The following is a 17,302-nucleotide window of genomic DNA, read 5'->3' as shown; positions in this document are numbered from 1 at the left end:
GACACTGTTGAATAAAGTCGTTATTTTTGTTTTGTTTTTGCGCACAAAAAGTATTCTCGTCTCTTCATAACATTAAGGTTGAACCACTGCAGTCACATGACTGTTTTAACGATGTCTTTAGTACCTTTCTGGACCTTGAAAGTGTTGATTATATTGCTGTCTATGGACGAGACATATACCTCTCAGATTTCATCAAAAATATCTTAATCCAAAGATGAACGAAGGTCTTACGGGTGTGGAACGACATGAGGGGGAGTAATTAATGACAGAAATTTCATTTTTGGGTGAACTAACCCTTTAAGCTATCAGAATGAGAATAATAATATTGGTTTATTCATTGGTGTGTTTTTGGTCAATATTAGTTTAAAACATGTTTGAAAATAGTCATTATTTCACAGTTTTCTTTGATGCGCAGAAATTACACACTTTTAAACAATTAAATACTGTAGCATACATTAAAATGCTAAAATATGTTGATAAAAATTCTTTTTAAATGTAAAAATATTTGCTTACAAGTTGCATATATATATATATATATATATATATATATATATATGATATTGAAATCTTTTGAATGGGATCTCAGTGTCCTTGAGCCTTAAGAGCTGCCTTTATTTAATAATAAAAAATAAATGCCGTGTAATCAGTTGCTGCCTGTATTGTGAGCTGAAATCATAACCAAATTTCATCATTATTTTCAACACCGCCTCCATTCAAGGGGGAGTGGCTCTGTGCGGTGGAATTTTATCATTCGTGATTTGATTGGCCCGTCGCTAATCCCCTGTCTCTGCGAAATCCCATTGCATTGGACTTTCTCACTGTCAATCAGACTGTCTTTGCCCGCCCACCCGTGGCGCCAAATAAGGCACATAGTATCGCCTGTGTGTGTCAGTAGCCCGGACGGCTCGCTCTCATCCCGCACTGGAGTCAAGCGTGCTCGGCTGCGACATGACCAGAGCCCCGCAGACCTGGCCATTCAAATATGGAGCTTTTTAAAGCGATCATTTCGGTGCTTTGGATATTATTGCTCAACAGAAACGAGGAGTCCCGTGCTGAGGAAGGTATGTGTCATCTTTATAACTGTTTAGATTCCAGGTAATTTTTTCCGTACAGACGGGAAGTGTCTGATGGAAGTGTAACTCTCACTGCAGGTGTGTGCTTATATATTTAAGCTCTGTAAAGTAAAGTTAATAGATTTTAATCTCTAAAGCTTTTGAATAATGAGAAACAGATTCACGAGCTTTTAAAAACAAGGAATCCGCTATAGGACAGACTGCAACAATGTTGCAAAATAAATAAAGGGTTGGAAGTGATTGAACATGTTACATTTATTCTCGCAGGATGTTACTAAAGCAAATCACACTAAATTATAGTTGTTGTATTGTTTCAAAACAAAATTGTCAATATAAACACTTTTTAGTTTTATAATATGGAGATTAAATTGACAAGATAAGATGAAAAAAATTTGTCATTTTTTAATAACCTTAATGTTTTAATACTTTTTTTTTTTTTTTTTTTGCATTTTATCATTTTAAACTGTTTTTGTTTGATTTTTCTTTGTCATGCCATTTTAATCTCCTTTTTATAACACTACAAAAGCCGGTTTCTGTTATCCTGGATTCACAATAGGTGTTTCCTGACTGTGCAGCTCATGGTGGGATTGTTTGACAGTCATGAAGCTTCAGCAGTTCTGATGCCAGGCTGTCGCATTAGGCTCAGGTGAGGTCAACTAAGCGTCCTAATGAGTGGCATGGCACAGGGAGGGAAAGAACAGATAATAGCGGCGTCCCTTCAGGCTCTTTGGCTGTGCTGAAGAATCCCAGCTGAGCCAGGCTGCTCTCTCTCTCTCTCTCTCTCTCTCTCTCTCTCTCATGGCTGAACTCTGCCAGCCTCTGTCCTCTGCTGGAATGCTGGTCGACTGGATTAGAATCGTTGCCTTAATGAATGTTTTGACAGCGATTAATTGCTGTGAAAGTGATGTGTTCTGAAAGGCCTTGTGTGTCTGCGGTGATATATGGAGGGTTTCTGATTGAGCTGAATATGTTCTCACTGTACGAGAAGCTCTTTGTCCACAATTACGTCCCAGTCCTGCTGCGTCGGTTCTCTTTGTGTTCAGCATCACTGTATTCATCACAGGCAGGTGGATTCAGCTCTTTGTTGGTGCAAGTTATACTAAGACTTCACCTAAAAATTTACTTTACTAAAATTTAATTTACTCACCCTCATGCCGTTTCCACACATGCAATCTAATCTAATCTAATATAATATAATAAAATATAGCATTTGAGGTCAGTCAGTACAATTTTTTTAAAAATGTACTAATACTTTTATTCAGCAAGAATGCATTAAATTGATCAAAAGTGACAGTAAAGACATTTTTAATGTTACCAAAGATTCTGTTTCAAATAAATGCTGTTCTTTTGAACTTTCTATTCATCAAAGAATCCCGAAAAATAAAATGTATGACATTTTCCACAAAAATCTGAACTGTTTTCAACATTGATAATAATCATAAATGTTTCTTGAGCATCAAATCATCATATTAGAATGATTTCTGAAGGATCATGTGACACTGAAGACTGGAGTAATGATGCTGAAAATTCAGCTTTGATCACAGGAATAAATGACACTTTACTATATATTCACAACAGCTGATTTACATTGGAATAATATTTCACTATTTTTACTGTATTTTTGATTAAATAAATGCAGCCTTGGTGATCAGAAGAGACTCTTTTAAACTATGGTAGTATGTTGAATGGCAAGCATTCTCTCCGTTTCTCAGTCTCTGTCTGGAGGTACAGGCCCCTGATTCCTGACCCCTCAGCTCTAACACACCTTGGCATCTCATTGTGGGCTTATTTACTGCTTTTTAGTGTGATTGCGGCTGTTGCTGTGGCGCAGCTCTTTCGGGCATGTGCTGGTTGGTCATGCTGTTCCTCTCTGTCAATTCAGACCATATGAGGGCACTTACCTAGGAAAGCTTTTTACGCCTGTCATCTCAGTGCTGGCTTCCATCAACAGACTCTGCCAAACTCGTCCTGCACGGCGTTGTGCTCCCCAAGTTGTTGGCAGAAGTGTAAAATCTTGGGCTCTGAATGTCTTAAGTTATCAGTATATTTATTGATATTGATCGATATCGAACATGATTTTTAGTCGTACCTTGGTCTGTGCTGGCCGTGCCTTCACTTGTTGTTGAAGCTGGCAGCCGGACTGTGCGGTGAAGGTGAGAGTGATTTGTGAGGTTGGCAGGCGTAACAGTGACTTTTAGTGGGCCGTCGTGAAGTGTGGACTCACAATGAGCAGGAAAGAAAGTGAAACAATGAGGGATGGAGACAGGAGACGGCTGTGTCCGGAGTAGGCAGTATATGGAGGTGGAAAGGCAGTGTTTGCGTAACATCCCAGCTCTATTTTAGCAGCCTTGATGCATTCTAACCTCAGAAGTGATTGATCTGAAGTGCACTATATAGGCAGCAACTCATGCGTCATGGGAGATGCAACTCAAAATTGATTTCAATGCAGCCGACGTGAGATGAATAATACTTAATTTTGGCATAAAAAACACATTCGACACATTCAAGTTACAATAATGGCCGCTCTGCTCTTACGTTAAGAAGGTGGATTGCATTTAGCATTTTCACAAGATCACATTTCCATTACATCATTATTGTGACTTCTGTTTTTGGTCAATATATCGCACTCAAAACACGAGTTTAGGGAAGCAAAGAAAGAATTTATAACTTTAACTGTACATCCTGTCATTTGGAAGCTGACTTTTTTTGATGCAGGTAGAGTGTCTCGCTTTTGTCTTTTCTGAGGGAATAATAATTATCTCATACTTTTAATTTGAGCCTTAAACGCATTACATACAGTTAGTATGAACCGTGCATTCATTTGAACAGTGACCGCAATTATACGGGTGGCTTGATGCAGTGAAGGAGATGCAGATAATGTAAAAAAGCTGTCTTTAGAAATATGTCATTGACCCTTAAGAAGCTTTATCTGCTTCACATGTACAAATAAATGAGTTGTTAATTACAATAGGCTACTCTTGATACTGAAAAAAGCCTGTACAAATACTAGAAATCCTGAAAAATGGAAATAATTCGTATTCAGAGAGCTTTTATGTCATTTTGCATGCTTGGCTGTTTCCTTTTTTTAATTATATGATGTCTTTACGTTGCTGTCTTGTCGCCGGCCAAACGCTGCATTGCCGATTCTGGTTTTTAGTATCGATTCATCTGCCCTTTCCAGTGAACACAAGAACATGCAGAACTTAATCCAGACATTTTAATCAAATCTGCAAATTCATTTGAAGAATCGAATCAGCCAGAGATCAATTATCATGATTAGAAGATCTGGCATCTGTCAAATCATCTCAGATGTATTAGGCGAGGTACGAAGAACAGACACCAGGATTTCCTCCACTGCCCGCCAGCTGTTTTGACCAGATTTTTAGTATTAAAGGGGTCCTTGATTTGTGATTTCACTTTTTTAACTTTAGTTAGTGTGTAATGTTGCTGTTTGATCATAAACAACATCTGCAAAGTTACGACACTCAAAGTTCAATGCAAAGGGAGATATTTTCTTTTTCAGAAATCGCTTTTTAAGGACTACAACAAACGACTGGTAGGGACTACAACGTGACATCACAAACCCTAAAATTTACATAAACTCCGCCCCCGAGAACACACAACAAAGGGGGCGGGGCCATGTTGGGCTGCTTTAGAGAAGAGGAAGAGTTGTTGTAGAGTGTTGTTCATTTTACGCCGGACTGCTTCACAAACGAGGGTCAATTCAACGCTGGATTTGCACAAAAGATTAACATGACGGCACATGCTAGTGGATGAGTTGAATCAACTCCACAGCAACTACATAAATTTATCCACTAACCATTCAGAAACGTCTAAAAGTTGTAACTTCTTCCTGAGTCTCTCCATCAGTGTCGACTCCGGTTTGAACAATGTAAGGCTGAACACCGTCGTCATTTTGGCTGCGTGAGATTCTCCAGCTTTGTTGTTGTTGAGCAACCGAAGCGTGAGCCGTTAAAGCTCCGCCCTCTTCTGGAAAGGGGGTCGGGAGCAGCAGCTCATTTGCATTTAAAGGGACACACACAAAAACGGCGTGTTTTTGCTCACACCCAAATAGGGGCAAATTTGACAAGCTATAATAAATGATCTGTGGGGTATTTTGAGCTGAAACTACACAGACACATTCTGGAGACACCAGAGGCTGATATTACATCTTGTGAAAAGGGCCATTATAGGTCCACTTTAAAAGATCAGTATAGCCCTTATTGATGATGCATACTATATACGGGTGAGCAGATGGACCCAGAATATAAACACAATGTGCAGTTTTCCAATAGAAAACGCGTAACCATTTAGCTCATTGCATTCATAACTTTGGCTCATCTTCTCGCCTGTATATAGTATGCATCATTAATAAAGTCTATACTGAATTTGGTCTTTTTTAGTACATTCTCACATTTAGTGTTTTAGAACGTCCTGCTGATTTTAATGATTGAAATACGTCAGCAGGTGCTGCATATGGATCACACATGCCTAAGACTTGTATTTTGTCACATATTTGAGTTTTTCTGCTTTTGAGAGGTGATCTGATTATCCGTGGCTTGAAAGTTGACAGGCTTGTGCTGCAGTTCTACAGATGTTTTTCCCTCCAGGTCTCTGAAATGAAAACTATGAATAGTCATGATTTCCTGTAATATCCTGTGTGGATGTCACAGGAGAATCTTTACATTCAGCATTACTTGAGCTCTGGTAATTAAGCTTGATCTGTTTCCTCACAAATTGACAAAGTCCTGTATCGAGTGGAAGCATGCGAATCGATGCGCTGTTGTTCTCTGCGGGTCACCGGGATTCATCTTCGTTCCTGGTGAGGACAAGTTTCTGCTGGATCTGCAGGAATGCCCCTGGAGGCAGAGTCGTGTCTGAGGAGGTTTTGTGAGGAGGATGGATGTTTTATTACCAGGAGAATATGAATGTTTCTGGAATGTTGCGCAGCTTCATGAAGGTGAAATATGAAACGTGCTTCATGCTGTCAGGAGAAGGTTGATTGTCCTTCCAGCTGCATTGTGTAGTTGCTTTTGAATATTTATCTTTTTATATGGCAGGAATGTGTCAGACAGCTGGCAAAGAATGTCTGTTTATGTTCCTGACCTCTTGTTTTGCTGATCTTTATATTTTAAGATGACGTCTTTAGTGAGTAATGTTGCTGTTGGAGCATGAAAAAGTTCCTCCAGCGGGAGTTCTTCTGTTTCTGAACTCCCTGAAACGCCTCCATTGTAGTCTTGAGTTTTCTTCACAATATTCCTCATTTAAATAATTCATACGCAGAATAAAGGGGTGGGGCCTGGTTGAGTTAGTTAGTAGTGTGTTGAAACTGGCGGTTATGGTAAGGGGCGGGACATTTCCCAAACACCAATCACAACACACTGCTCCAGCCGACCAATCAGAGCACATTGTGCTTTTCAGAAGGAGGGGCTTCATAGAGACAGGAACTAAACAGAGCGTTACTGACAGACTGGGAAGAGAGGAGCTGAACAATGGAGAATATGAGGAAAACAATCAACCTGTTCTAGTAGAGCCCAGAAACAACATCAAGACTTTGAGAAAGGGTATAATATGGCGTCTCTAGACGAGCGTTTCCTTTGTGAAAATGGACTGTTTGTTCTCACGTTTTCTTAATGTGGTTCAGTAGCGTGATTGTAATATGGATATTATGGATGATGAAGAGGACAGGTTTGCTGGGGGCGGCTCACACATGCAGATGTGGCCTTATGTAAGACTCCAGACCTCCGGCTCTTTTTAGAGGTTTAATGAATAAGACAAAGGAGCAGTTGGGAATAAATGTTGCTTTTCTCTGGCTGTGCAGCAAAACTAGTCGTGAGCTTCTTCAGGTTCACATGTAGAGATTTTAAAGCAGAACACGCTTTTTTGCATGGTCAACACATTCCCAGAGTTAACTAGGGATGTTGTTATTGATTTAGGGACATCATCTGTCCCGCCAGATCTGATATAATGAGAGCCGATAGCTGACATGAAGAGTTTGCATAATTCATTTAGTGTGGCATTCGACGTATTGATCAAATAACTTTTTGACAGTAAAAATTATGAAGATGAAACTGATAGAATTTTTTTGTGTTCATTCTAAATTAAGAAACCACAGAATGCATTAAAAAACACACACATAAAAATGTAAAACATAAAATTACCACTAATAAAAATAAAATAAAATAAAGATTTCTATAATATAATATAATATAAATAATAATGGATTATGAAATAATGTAGCCATGTGTTGGTGTAATGCAAAAGTCTTCACCCCGGGTTCAGGCCAGTTTTAGCCTCCGGTTAAGCAGTGATTCGCATTAACTCCTGAATCACGGTACCAAAGTTATACAGTGTGAAATAATAGTCGTTTAGCACAATGAGTTGTTTAGCAATAGACAACCAATCATAAAGTGCCTCAGTGCTTACCTCATTGAATATTCATGAGCTTTCTACACTTGCAAAAACATGCTGTGTGTTTAGTTTTGAGCATCTAAAACAATTCAAAAAGCTAAAAGGGATGTCAAACCAGTTAACTGGAGTGATGATGAGATTTAGAAGATTTAAGACAACCAGAGAAGTGTTATTTGGACATTCCCACAAGTGGACAAACTGTACAACAACCCCAAAAACAACCCAAGTTGAGCTGAAAATGGACAAACCCAGCGGTTGGGTTAAATGTTTGCTGGGCAGTTTTATTTAACTCAAATATTGTTTAAAAATGACTATATGTCTGGCTTAAAATGAACCTAAAATAGGTTGGAAATTAAAAATCAGACACATAATTACTAGAGGCAACAATAATAATCAAAAAGGTGAACATTTATTAATAAGCAATTTAATAAATGCTTATTGTTTAATTATTATTCAATAAACTTATTAATAAATGTTCATTTCCAACATACTTTGGGTTAATTTTAAACAAGAAATACAATAATTTTTAAACAATAGTTGAGTTGGTCAAACATTTAACCCAACCACTGGGTTTGTCCATTTTCAACCCAACTTGTGTTGTTTTTAACCCAGCATTTTTTTTAGAGTGTAGCAATGCTGTAATTTGTCCAATTAATGCTTAAACCTCATGAATATTCAAATGAGGATGTTGATTCAGGCAGTCTGAAATAACTCATGATTACCTTAACCCAGTCTTATTTTAAGTTTGTTACGTCAGTGTTTCACTGTTCGCTGGACCTAATGCATTTCTAATGTCCAGAAAATCTCTCTGCTGATACATCAGTGGTGGATTCGGTCTCAAAGCTCATAACAAAAGCCACGTGTCACGTCTCCACTGGGATCTGCTTAAACTTTAATGTTTCGTTCAGCATCCTCACAGCACTGAACCGTCGCTCGACTTGAAGGGTTTATATTTGAACCACCTGATATGTAAAGTGGATTGTGAGTATCATTGAGTGATTCCTGATGGACACTTTACTCTGTCCTGAGCGTGGCTGAGATATGTCTGCCTCTCCCTGTCTGGTATATGCCAGCGTGACACAGACTTGCGTGGTTGGCCCCTCGGCCCCTCAGATGCCCGTGAAGCAGCGCTCCGGTGATGTGCAAAACCCCATTAATCTTTTGAAGAGGCATTTGACCTTTCAAACTCATTAAGCGCTGCAACCTCGCACATGCCGGATATGAGCCGTCCCCCTCGCCTCCTCCGTCTCCCTCTGCCCCCTTTATCAGGGCCCAGATAGGATCAATGTTCTCTCTCCTTCCCTCACCGCGCAGCTTTGACCAGCGACCTGGAAAATCACCCGACCTTTTAATGCGTGGTTTCCCGCTGATGAATAAATTCATAAATTGTATGCTCCGGCATGAAGGCTTTACTCAGCCTCCCCAGAGCCGAGATCAGGGCCTGACTTCTGCGATCGCTCTCGCTCCCGGCGGGAGGAAAACACTCGGTGTCGAGTTAAAGGAGTCGGAGACGTGGCGTAGCGGATGCTCAGTGTTGTGCTGCTCATTTGGGAGACATGAGGAAGGAATACGTTTCCAAAATCAAATAGGTTGTTGAGTTATTTTTAATCGTGCATGCTAATTAAAGCACCACTACAAAAACTTCAAAACTCATTTCTGTTTTCAGTTTAAGTTTAGTTAAACTACATTTAATGAAGTTTGCATTAATGATGCAAACTTCATCAAATGTCTGATCTTACTGTAAAAAGTGGCAAAAAGGCCAACATAAAAATAATAAAGGTAAGAAAGGTAATAAGGGAAGGACAATATATTTTTTTTTTTCCTAATTTCACAGGGAGATTTAGTGAAAACACACGTCTGTCTGTCATTGTTTGTGTCTCACAGGCGGTGCTGTGCCTGAATCTGTGTGGCTGAATCTCAAGCTCCGCAATCAACATGTGAAGTGTGTGTATGTGTGTGTGTGTGTGTGTGTGTGTATGTTTGCTCTGATTGCAATCAAAACAACCGAGGGTGGTCTGCTTTCTCAGGCCAAGAGTGTGTGTGAACATTGCACTAAACGGTTAACCCCAATCCAGGGTCCTCTCCAACCTCAGACGAGTCTTTGAGCATTTTGTCCAGCTTGAAAGATAAAATTTACCTCATTTTTTTATTTTATAGTGGAACGTTTGTGTAATATCACAACTGGTGCTTCATCTAGAGGCATATAAATCCTGGCACGCTTGGAATGGATACTCTAGAGATAACAGCTTGATTTATCGGTGTTTTTACTCTTGTTAAGATGTTCAGACGTGCACTGTGATTGCTTTTCAGTGTTTGGAAGGCTTTAGGTTCTGTTGAAGAAGCTGATTTCTCAGGGCTCCGACTGTTTGCTGATAGAATGTTTATTACTGTGGGATGTTCTGTGGAGGTTTGGATTCAGAGCTGATCGATTCAAATTTGATAATGATAATAGCTGACAATGAATGTCATTATAGATTATTTAATGCTCTTTTATTGTAATGTTTATACTTGGAAAAGTGTATAGTATGCCATTTAATTTGTTGTTAGGCTGGTTTTTCTCATTATGACTGGTCATGTGACATGAAACATAATGGCGTTTCACCTGAACATCATCGATGTTGTGATGTGTGGAATCACATTACAGCGAGTAAATGATGGTAATTTTTAGTTTTTGGGTGAACGATCCTTTAAATGTGTGTGTATAGTGTGTGTGTGTGTGTGTGTGTGTGTGTGTGTGTGTGTGTGTGTATGGTGATGTAATGTGTGGTCAGATGGTCAGTTGGTCCTCATTCTCAGAGCCAGATGGGAGGCTCACAGGAAGTGCCAGTTCCTCCTCTCTATCCACTTTCAAGTCCGTACACACACACACACACACACACACACACACACACACACACACACACACACACACACACACACACTCTCAAGTTAATGGCTGTGTGTGTGTGACAGCGTCACCCTTTATTTCTCCTTGTCTCTGAGGTAATTGTAGATTACTTTAGCACTCCTTGAAGGTCGGCTCAAGGACAATTTAGCAGACAGAGTCTAAATGAGAAGAAATAGGATTCACCTGGCAGGGCGTGTGTGTGTGTTTCTGACCCAGCGTGCTGCTCATCCAGTGTTGTGTGGACGTCAGTCAGTGACTGATGTTGCGGTGGCCTCGTGTCTTTGTGCGGATGCTGAATGACACCAATACAGCCACTGCTGTCCATTCATTACCACAGAACTCTCAGTGTCTCTCAAGAATGACTCGGCTAATAACTACTGATACACAACAGTACATGTGCTGCTATATGGAGGGTCTTCTGAAGCCATACGATAACCATACCTAACGACTGGACTGAAAGTCTTCTCAGATCTCATTAAATTCAATTGTGGCATGTCAAGATTCGTCATGCAATGTTTGACATCCGTGATGAGACTCACGAGAACCAGTGATGTTCCATTATGAATCTCATCGTGCCATATTTGAACCGAATTATATGCCAATATAAATGTTCTCACACTAGTCTATGTATGTATAGCTTATGTCACATTGACTGCTGAACCTGTAGTATACTTCTCAAATCCTGCTGAGGTTTTCTTGATGTTTTCTTACTAAAGCAACTTACAAAGTACATACACTTCTGTTCAAAAGTGAGCCAAACCTTTGAACTGTAGTGTATACAACTGGTAGCAAAGGTGCAAATCAATGTCACCAAATGCCAACCTGAAGGCAGAGCACATAAAAGCACAGTGAATTCTTTAGTAGGAGGATGCTGGGAATTATTGATGGGCATGGTTTGTATTAGGGCGTTTTTGTACTGTGCAATGGAGAATTGTTTGAGTAGGTGTTTTTTGCACAGCGTCTCAGTTTGTAGTTCAGCATTTGAGAGTTGTTTCATCATTCTGCTGAATCAAAGTTCAACAAATTCTTCCAAATCCCCCAATACAACTGAAACAAAGCCCATTAAATGTCATTGCACCTTTACAGCAAATAAAAGCATAGCAGATGTGTATTACTACTACGACAGCATGCTGTTGCATTACTCAGTGAATCCCAATGCTAAGAAGATGTGTTGAGAATAATTAGTGATATGTTAAAGCAAGCATTTATTTAATGGTTGAACATTTAACCTATTTAATGTCCCGCCTCTTACCATAACCGCCAGTTTCAACACACTACTAACTCAACCAGGCCCTGCCCCTTTTTTCTGAATATGAATGATTTAAATGAGGAATATTGTGAAGAAAACAATATTAATATCCTACAATGGAGGCGTTTCAGGGAGACACTGACACTGATATAGAGAAGAACTCCTGCTGGAGGGACTTTGGAGGGACTTTTTCATGCTCAAACAGCAACATTACACACTAAAGAAAGATGAAGTGAGTAATGCCTTATATCTTGCAGCTTGAAAATCCCAACTTTTTTTGACTTTGCATCCTAGCAACTTGTAACCACCCAGGTCACCCAATAGCAGCTGATCAGCAATGTGCTGTAAACCACTGCGAACATCTCAGCAAATGCATAGAAATGCTTTTAAACAATGCACTAGTGGCGTGTTTTGCTCAGACATGACTTGCTCTTCAGAAATTCTAATGTCTAATGTCATTATGTAACTACACTTAGTTATTCGCTTACACATATGCTTTTAGCTTCATTGACATAGTCCTCTGATCGCACATGCACGCTTCGCTCTGTTAGCTGGTCCTGCTCAGGAGAGTGCAGATGTGATGAAAAATTCAGAGCTGTTCTGTGGGTTTAGCAAGCTTGAGTTGAGAATACTGTTAAATAGTGCAGCAGTCGCAAAAGGCAGCGGTTTAAAGCACTAGAGCTGCGCGATTAATCGTTAAAAGATGGTGATCTCGATTCAAACACCCATGTGATCTTATTCCTAAATAACGATTCGGTTCTGTCTATTAGAGCTTTGACAAGTACAATCACGGCAAACATTCAGATGTGTGTTCTGATCCAGAGAGAGCAGTTGTATAGGTATGAAACAGTCTTTTCAACCACACAGTATCATTATTTCTGTCCTACAATAATTCATATTATCACAGAAGTAGTGGGATAAAGTTTACAGGTCGGATATAAACACTGATGTCTACAGTAGTGATCAAAATAGAGTAAATCACCCTTTGACAGTAACTTGACGCTTCAAATAAAGATTGTATCATTGCATTGTTACACCAGTAGGTGGCGACAAGTGACTTAAAAATGTGTTTGTCATTGAATAATTCATTCAAAAACACTGGTTCATCCAGTAATGAAACAAGTGAAATCTTTATGAGTGAGTCATTGAATCATTCATTCAACAGATTCATTCAAAAAAGTTGATTCATCCAGTAATGAAACAAGTGAAGTCTTTATGAGTGAGTCATTGAATCATTCATTCAACAGATTTTTTTTAAAATAATGAATTCAAATTCAGCAATTGACATTTTGTCAGAACCTTTAGTAAATTACATTATTTTGTTAACATTTGAAAACAAACATTTATGATCTCTACTTTATACAAACAAACAAACAAACAAACAACAACAAAATTGTGATTCTCAATTTATCTAGAATCATGCAGCTCTAATATCTGCCTTCCTTCTTGCCTCAAGAGTCAAAGACTGTAAGGCAGTGTTTCCACCAAGGCGTTTTTTCCTAAGGCCAGTGTATTTTTTGCGCATTTAAAAACACCAGCAGCTTTATGGGGTGAAATAGATGCTCAACATTTTTTTTTTTCTGGAAGCAGAGAGTTGAAAAATGCTCAACTTTGGGTAAAACACAGAACTCATCACTGCCTTTTTACCCAGCCGTCCAATCACAGTGGATGAGTTACGTTGTATCTACATTTTTATATTCAGAAACAAACTATCTGCCATATCAGATACTTCCACCATCTTCCACAGATATTCTGTATCATTCTGCACAAGAACAAGCGTCTGTCACCTAGAATCTCCCAAGCTGGTCTGTCCCACTTCTTCATAGTGATTTCTGAATCTTCTCAATAGAAAGTTTTATTCCAGGTTGGTTAGGCTTTATGTGTGAGAGAACTGTGAACGCCTAGTGATTGGGCAGTAGCAGGCCTGGCCAAGTGGACTTCATCCGGTTTCAGGTCTGGACATGAACGTGTGAAGACTCTGCTTAGTGCGACGCCACTTTTTGACATTCCAAACTTGTCTGAGGCGTCGTGTTCAAATGCTCCCCATCTGCGGGCCGGGCTGCTCGGAAGCTAGCAGCGCAGCATTTGCATTTTAATTTGCATTCAATCACCGCTGTGTGAGTGTGTGTTTACGTGCGTGTTTGCATTTATGGTGTCTTCTGAAAATTGCCTAGTGTTTTTCTGTTTTCCTCCTTTTTTATTATAGAAGCACTACGAACCTTAAATTTCAATCTGTCCATTCAGGGTGAATGTAGATGAGACCCTATACAATCTCTTTTTTAATTTTTTTTTTTTTTTGTAAACTCACAGTCTGTATCTTTCCATACACAGATTTCATTAGCGATGTGATATGAACCAGGACTCTTGGACAGCAGTGCAGCAGAATTTATTATTTTATTTCTTACGCTGCCTCACACTCGTACACCCACTCGCACTAACAAATTTAACATGTTTTCCTTGATTGCCAACACACAAAATATGATTCTGTTGGCCCAAAATCCAAAACCATTACTATAGTACTCTAAACACACACAGTGTCTACATGAAACATTCAGCATTATTTATATAATAACATAGTATTTAATAATATTTTGAATTAGCAATATATAATATATATTAGTCTTATACTGTAGATGAGTAGCAAAATTGTTTACACTCCAGTCAAGAACCAAATCTGAACTGTTTGCACCAGTTTAGTCTGTCATTTGGGTCACAATGGTTGACTAATTGATTTTTTTTTTGTCCAACAACTAATTGATCTATTATTTGATGTGCTTTAATTAAAGTGCTTTAGCAGTTGGACAGTTTGCACTATCAAACGAAGCTGTAGTTTTGGATATTATTCATTTGGGTCTTCAGATATCTGATGCCAAAGTTCGGTTTTGATGGAACAGAAAATGTTTTTGAATGAAGTATTGGAAGTTTTAAGGATGGAACAGGTTATATTTATTATTAGTGATGACCCAAAATGAAAATTCTGGGCCGAAAATTCAGGATGCACTTGGCCGAAAAACTAAACCATAAATGACCTTTATTTACTTATTTTTAAATATATTTTTAGTATAATTGTATTCATTTTTGATATATATATATTTTTTTTAAACTGAATTTTACCTGTGATTATTTGATGGCAGGTGCGCTACAAATGTTTAGTGAAGTTTTGTTAACACATCAACAGAAAACAGCATGAAACTAAAAATCGATTAAAATCGAGAAATCGATATTGTCAACCAAGTGCTAGAGATAGATGCTGAATAGTCAAAATGCAATTAAACTTACACTGTTTCAGTCAATGATTTTGGCCATTTCAAAACCGAGAAATATATATATATATATATATATATATATATATATATATATATATATATATATATATATATATATATATATATATATATATATATATATATATATATATATATATATATATATAATATATATTTCTCTCTTCCCAGTCTGTAGTATCACTTGTACTCCGTGTCACCCTGCTCTCTCTCCCTGACTTTCATTCTCTTTATTCAGCTCATAGGGCACTAGTCATAGTGGTAAGGAGGCCGCTGGGCTTCAGGCTTGCTGGATGATTGGCAGAGGAGAAATGGAGAGAGAGACCCTCTCCCTGTGCTTTGATTAAACTCCCTGAGATCTGTCCATTAGTGGATGGGCCTCTTCAGAGGATGTGTGGGCTGCTAGATATTGGGGTGCCACAGGAACCAGGGTTAGGACCTTTTCCTTTTCACTTTATCTGATGCCTGTCACATTTTTCATTTCAGCCTCCTAAATGGTTTCGCCTTCCTCTTTCCCTCCAACCTGAAATTTAAATGCGAGCAATCTTTGTGTTCCTCCACACTAAATAAGAAGGTGGAAATGACCGTCTCCGTGGCTAAATTACTCATCAAAAGCACAATCTTTTAACAGCGTCGAGTGTTGAACGGGTATGTTAGATCATATTTCCCATGCCGTCATTGATTAACATTTCCCTTGAGTTAAACATGTTTGGCAGATCATTTCCTCACCACTGGAAAATACGTTCGTTGGTTTTGGTAGGGAAACCATTAATGGTACATTACTGGTGAAAAAGGTCCTTCATTGGATCTAGTGATGAACCACAAAGGACTCTTGCAATGTTCTGGCCACTTCTCTACTCTCCATATGTGCCTCAGGTGGTTTTGATTGGAAGCACTTGCTTCGATGAGCTTGAAATTAATGCACGGTCTTCCAGTGATGACCCTTGCCTTTGGCAAAGAAAAGGTCAACACATATGGGAAAGGCAATGACCTTTGACCTGATTGAGGCTAAAAAATCAAACAAGCATTTTGAGGGCAAGCTTTGGTTAAATGGTTGTGTTTTTAAATTGATTAGTATGGAAATTCATCAACAATAACATCCTCAGTTTCAAAGACATCACATACTCTGAGCAGGTGCTTACTTTGAATAAATTGCCTTCTTTGTGACTGTTAAAAAGTATGTTCTAGAGCTGCATCTCGATCTCGATTTAAACACCTACATGGTCTCATTCCTAAATGACAATGATTCGCCTGCGTCTGTTAAACCTTTGACAAAATCACACCGGAACATTAGATCTGCTGACCCAGAGAAACAGTTATTGTGTATATGTATTAAACAGATTCACAAAGTCTTTTCAACATCACAGTATCATTATTTCTGTTACAAATGTTCATATTATCACAGAAGTACTGGGATAAAAGTTTATAGTTCAGATATAAACACTGATGTCTACTGTAGTGATCAAAATAAAGTAAATCACCTTTTGAAAGTAACTTGGCACTTCAAATAAAGAAAGAAAAAAAAAAAAAAAAAAAAAAATCATGATTCTCAGTTTATCCAGATTCTGGTATGTTCTGTACAGTATGGATGTGTGTGGTATGGATGGGACTGTGGAAAGAGGTAATAAGGGCCATTAAATCCTAAAGAGAGCCATTCTGCACCTGATTTGCATAATTAGTGGGATCCCCCCTCCCCCTGTCGTTTTATTTTTTCTGAAACGAGGCATTTTTGGATTAATATGCTCAAATTATCTAGCTCACAGATAAGTAAATAAACAATAATGGAATAAATGAATCGAGACGATGTGAGGCAGGCGAGCGATGAGATCTGACAGTTGGACAAATGATAATGAAAAGCCTGACTTCAGGTGGAGAAAGAGAACTATTTCTACCTGATAATATATTTTAAAGCTTGGGAAAAACAAGAATTTTTTTTTTTTAATAAAAGAATCCATGCATTTTAATTTTTTTTTTTTTTAAATTTACATGACCCTTTCACACTTGTAAAATTAAGCTACCTCATATATCCAGGTTTTCCAAATCCTGTTGTTGAGTGGGTAAAATAAATGATAAAATATCTTGAGTTTTAGTTGTTTTAGCTCATTTTAAAGCTTGTTTTAGTCATCTTGAGGCCCCGGGCTCCTGGTTGAGATCCTCTGTTATAGACTGATATATCTCCCTGTCATCTGTCTACAGTGAAGACAAGCTTTCTATCCCTCCTGCCGTCCATTCATCCCTCCATCTTTCCGCAGTTTAACAGGCACAGACCTGTTATTCTAACTTATCGACTCGCCTGGCCGTATTCTTTTACAAGCCGCCCGGTTGTGCTGCCTATTGATTGATCAGCTGTCGAGAGTATGGATTCCTGCGGTTCCGTGATGTGCCGTATTGATGGATG

At 38.6% G+C, this 17,302-nt stretch overlaps 1 protein-coding gene across 3 annotated transcripts in view; it reads left to right on the top strand.

Annotated features, from left to right (window-relative positions):
- Positions 1-733: 733 nt before the first annotated feature.
- Positions 734-17,302, top strand: part of LOC127500986 (ephrin type-A receptor 7-like) — a 116,775-nt gene continuing 100,206 nt past the window's right edge. Inside the window, exon 1 of one of the 3 annotated variants that reach the window (XM_051872658.1) lies at positions 734-1,061. In XM_051872658.1, the coding sequence (XP_051728618.1) occupies positions 983-1,061 (79 nt within the window). In that variant the 5' untranslated portion in view covers positions 734-982. The remainder of the gene's footprint in view (positions 1,062-17,302) is intronic. The other 2 variants (XM_051872656.1, XM_051872657.1) reach the window with 2 other exon arrangements.

The sequence above is a fragment of the Ctenopharyngodon idella genome, chromosome 19 (genome assembly GCF_019924925.1).
Source record: "Ctenopharyngodon idella isolate HZGC_01 chromosome 19, HZGC01, whole genome shotgun sequence".
Lineage (NCBI taxonomy): Eukaryota > Metazoa > Chordata > Actinopteri > Cypriniformes > Xenocyprididae > Ctenopharyngodon > Ctenopharyngodon idella.
This window is presented reverse-complemented; position numbering and strand designations above follow the sequence as displayed.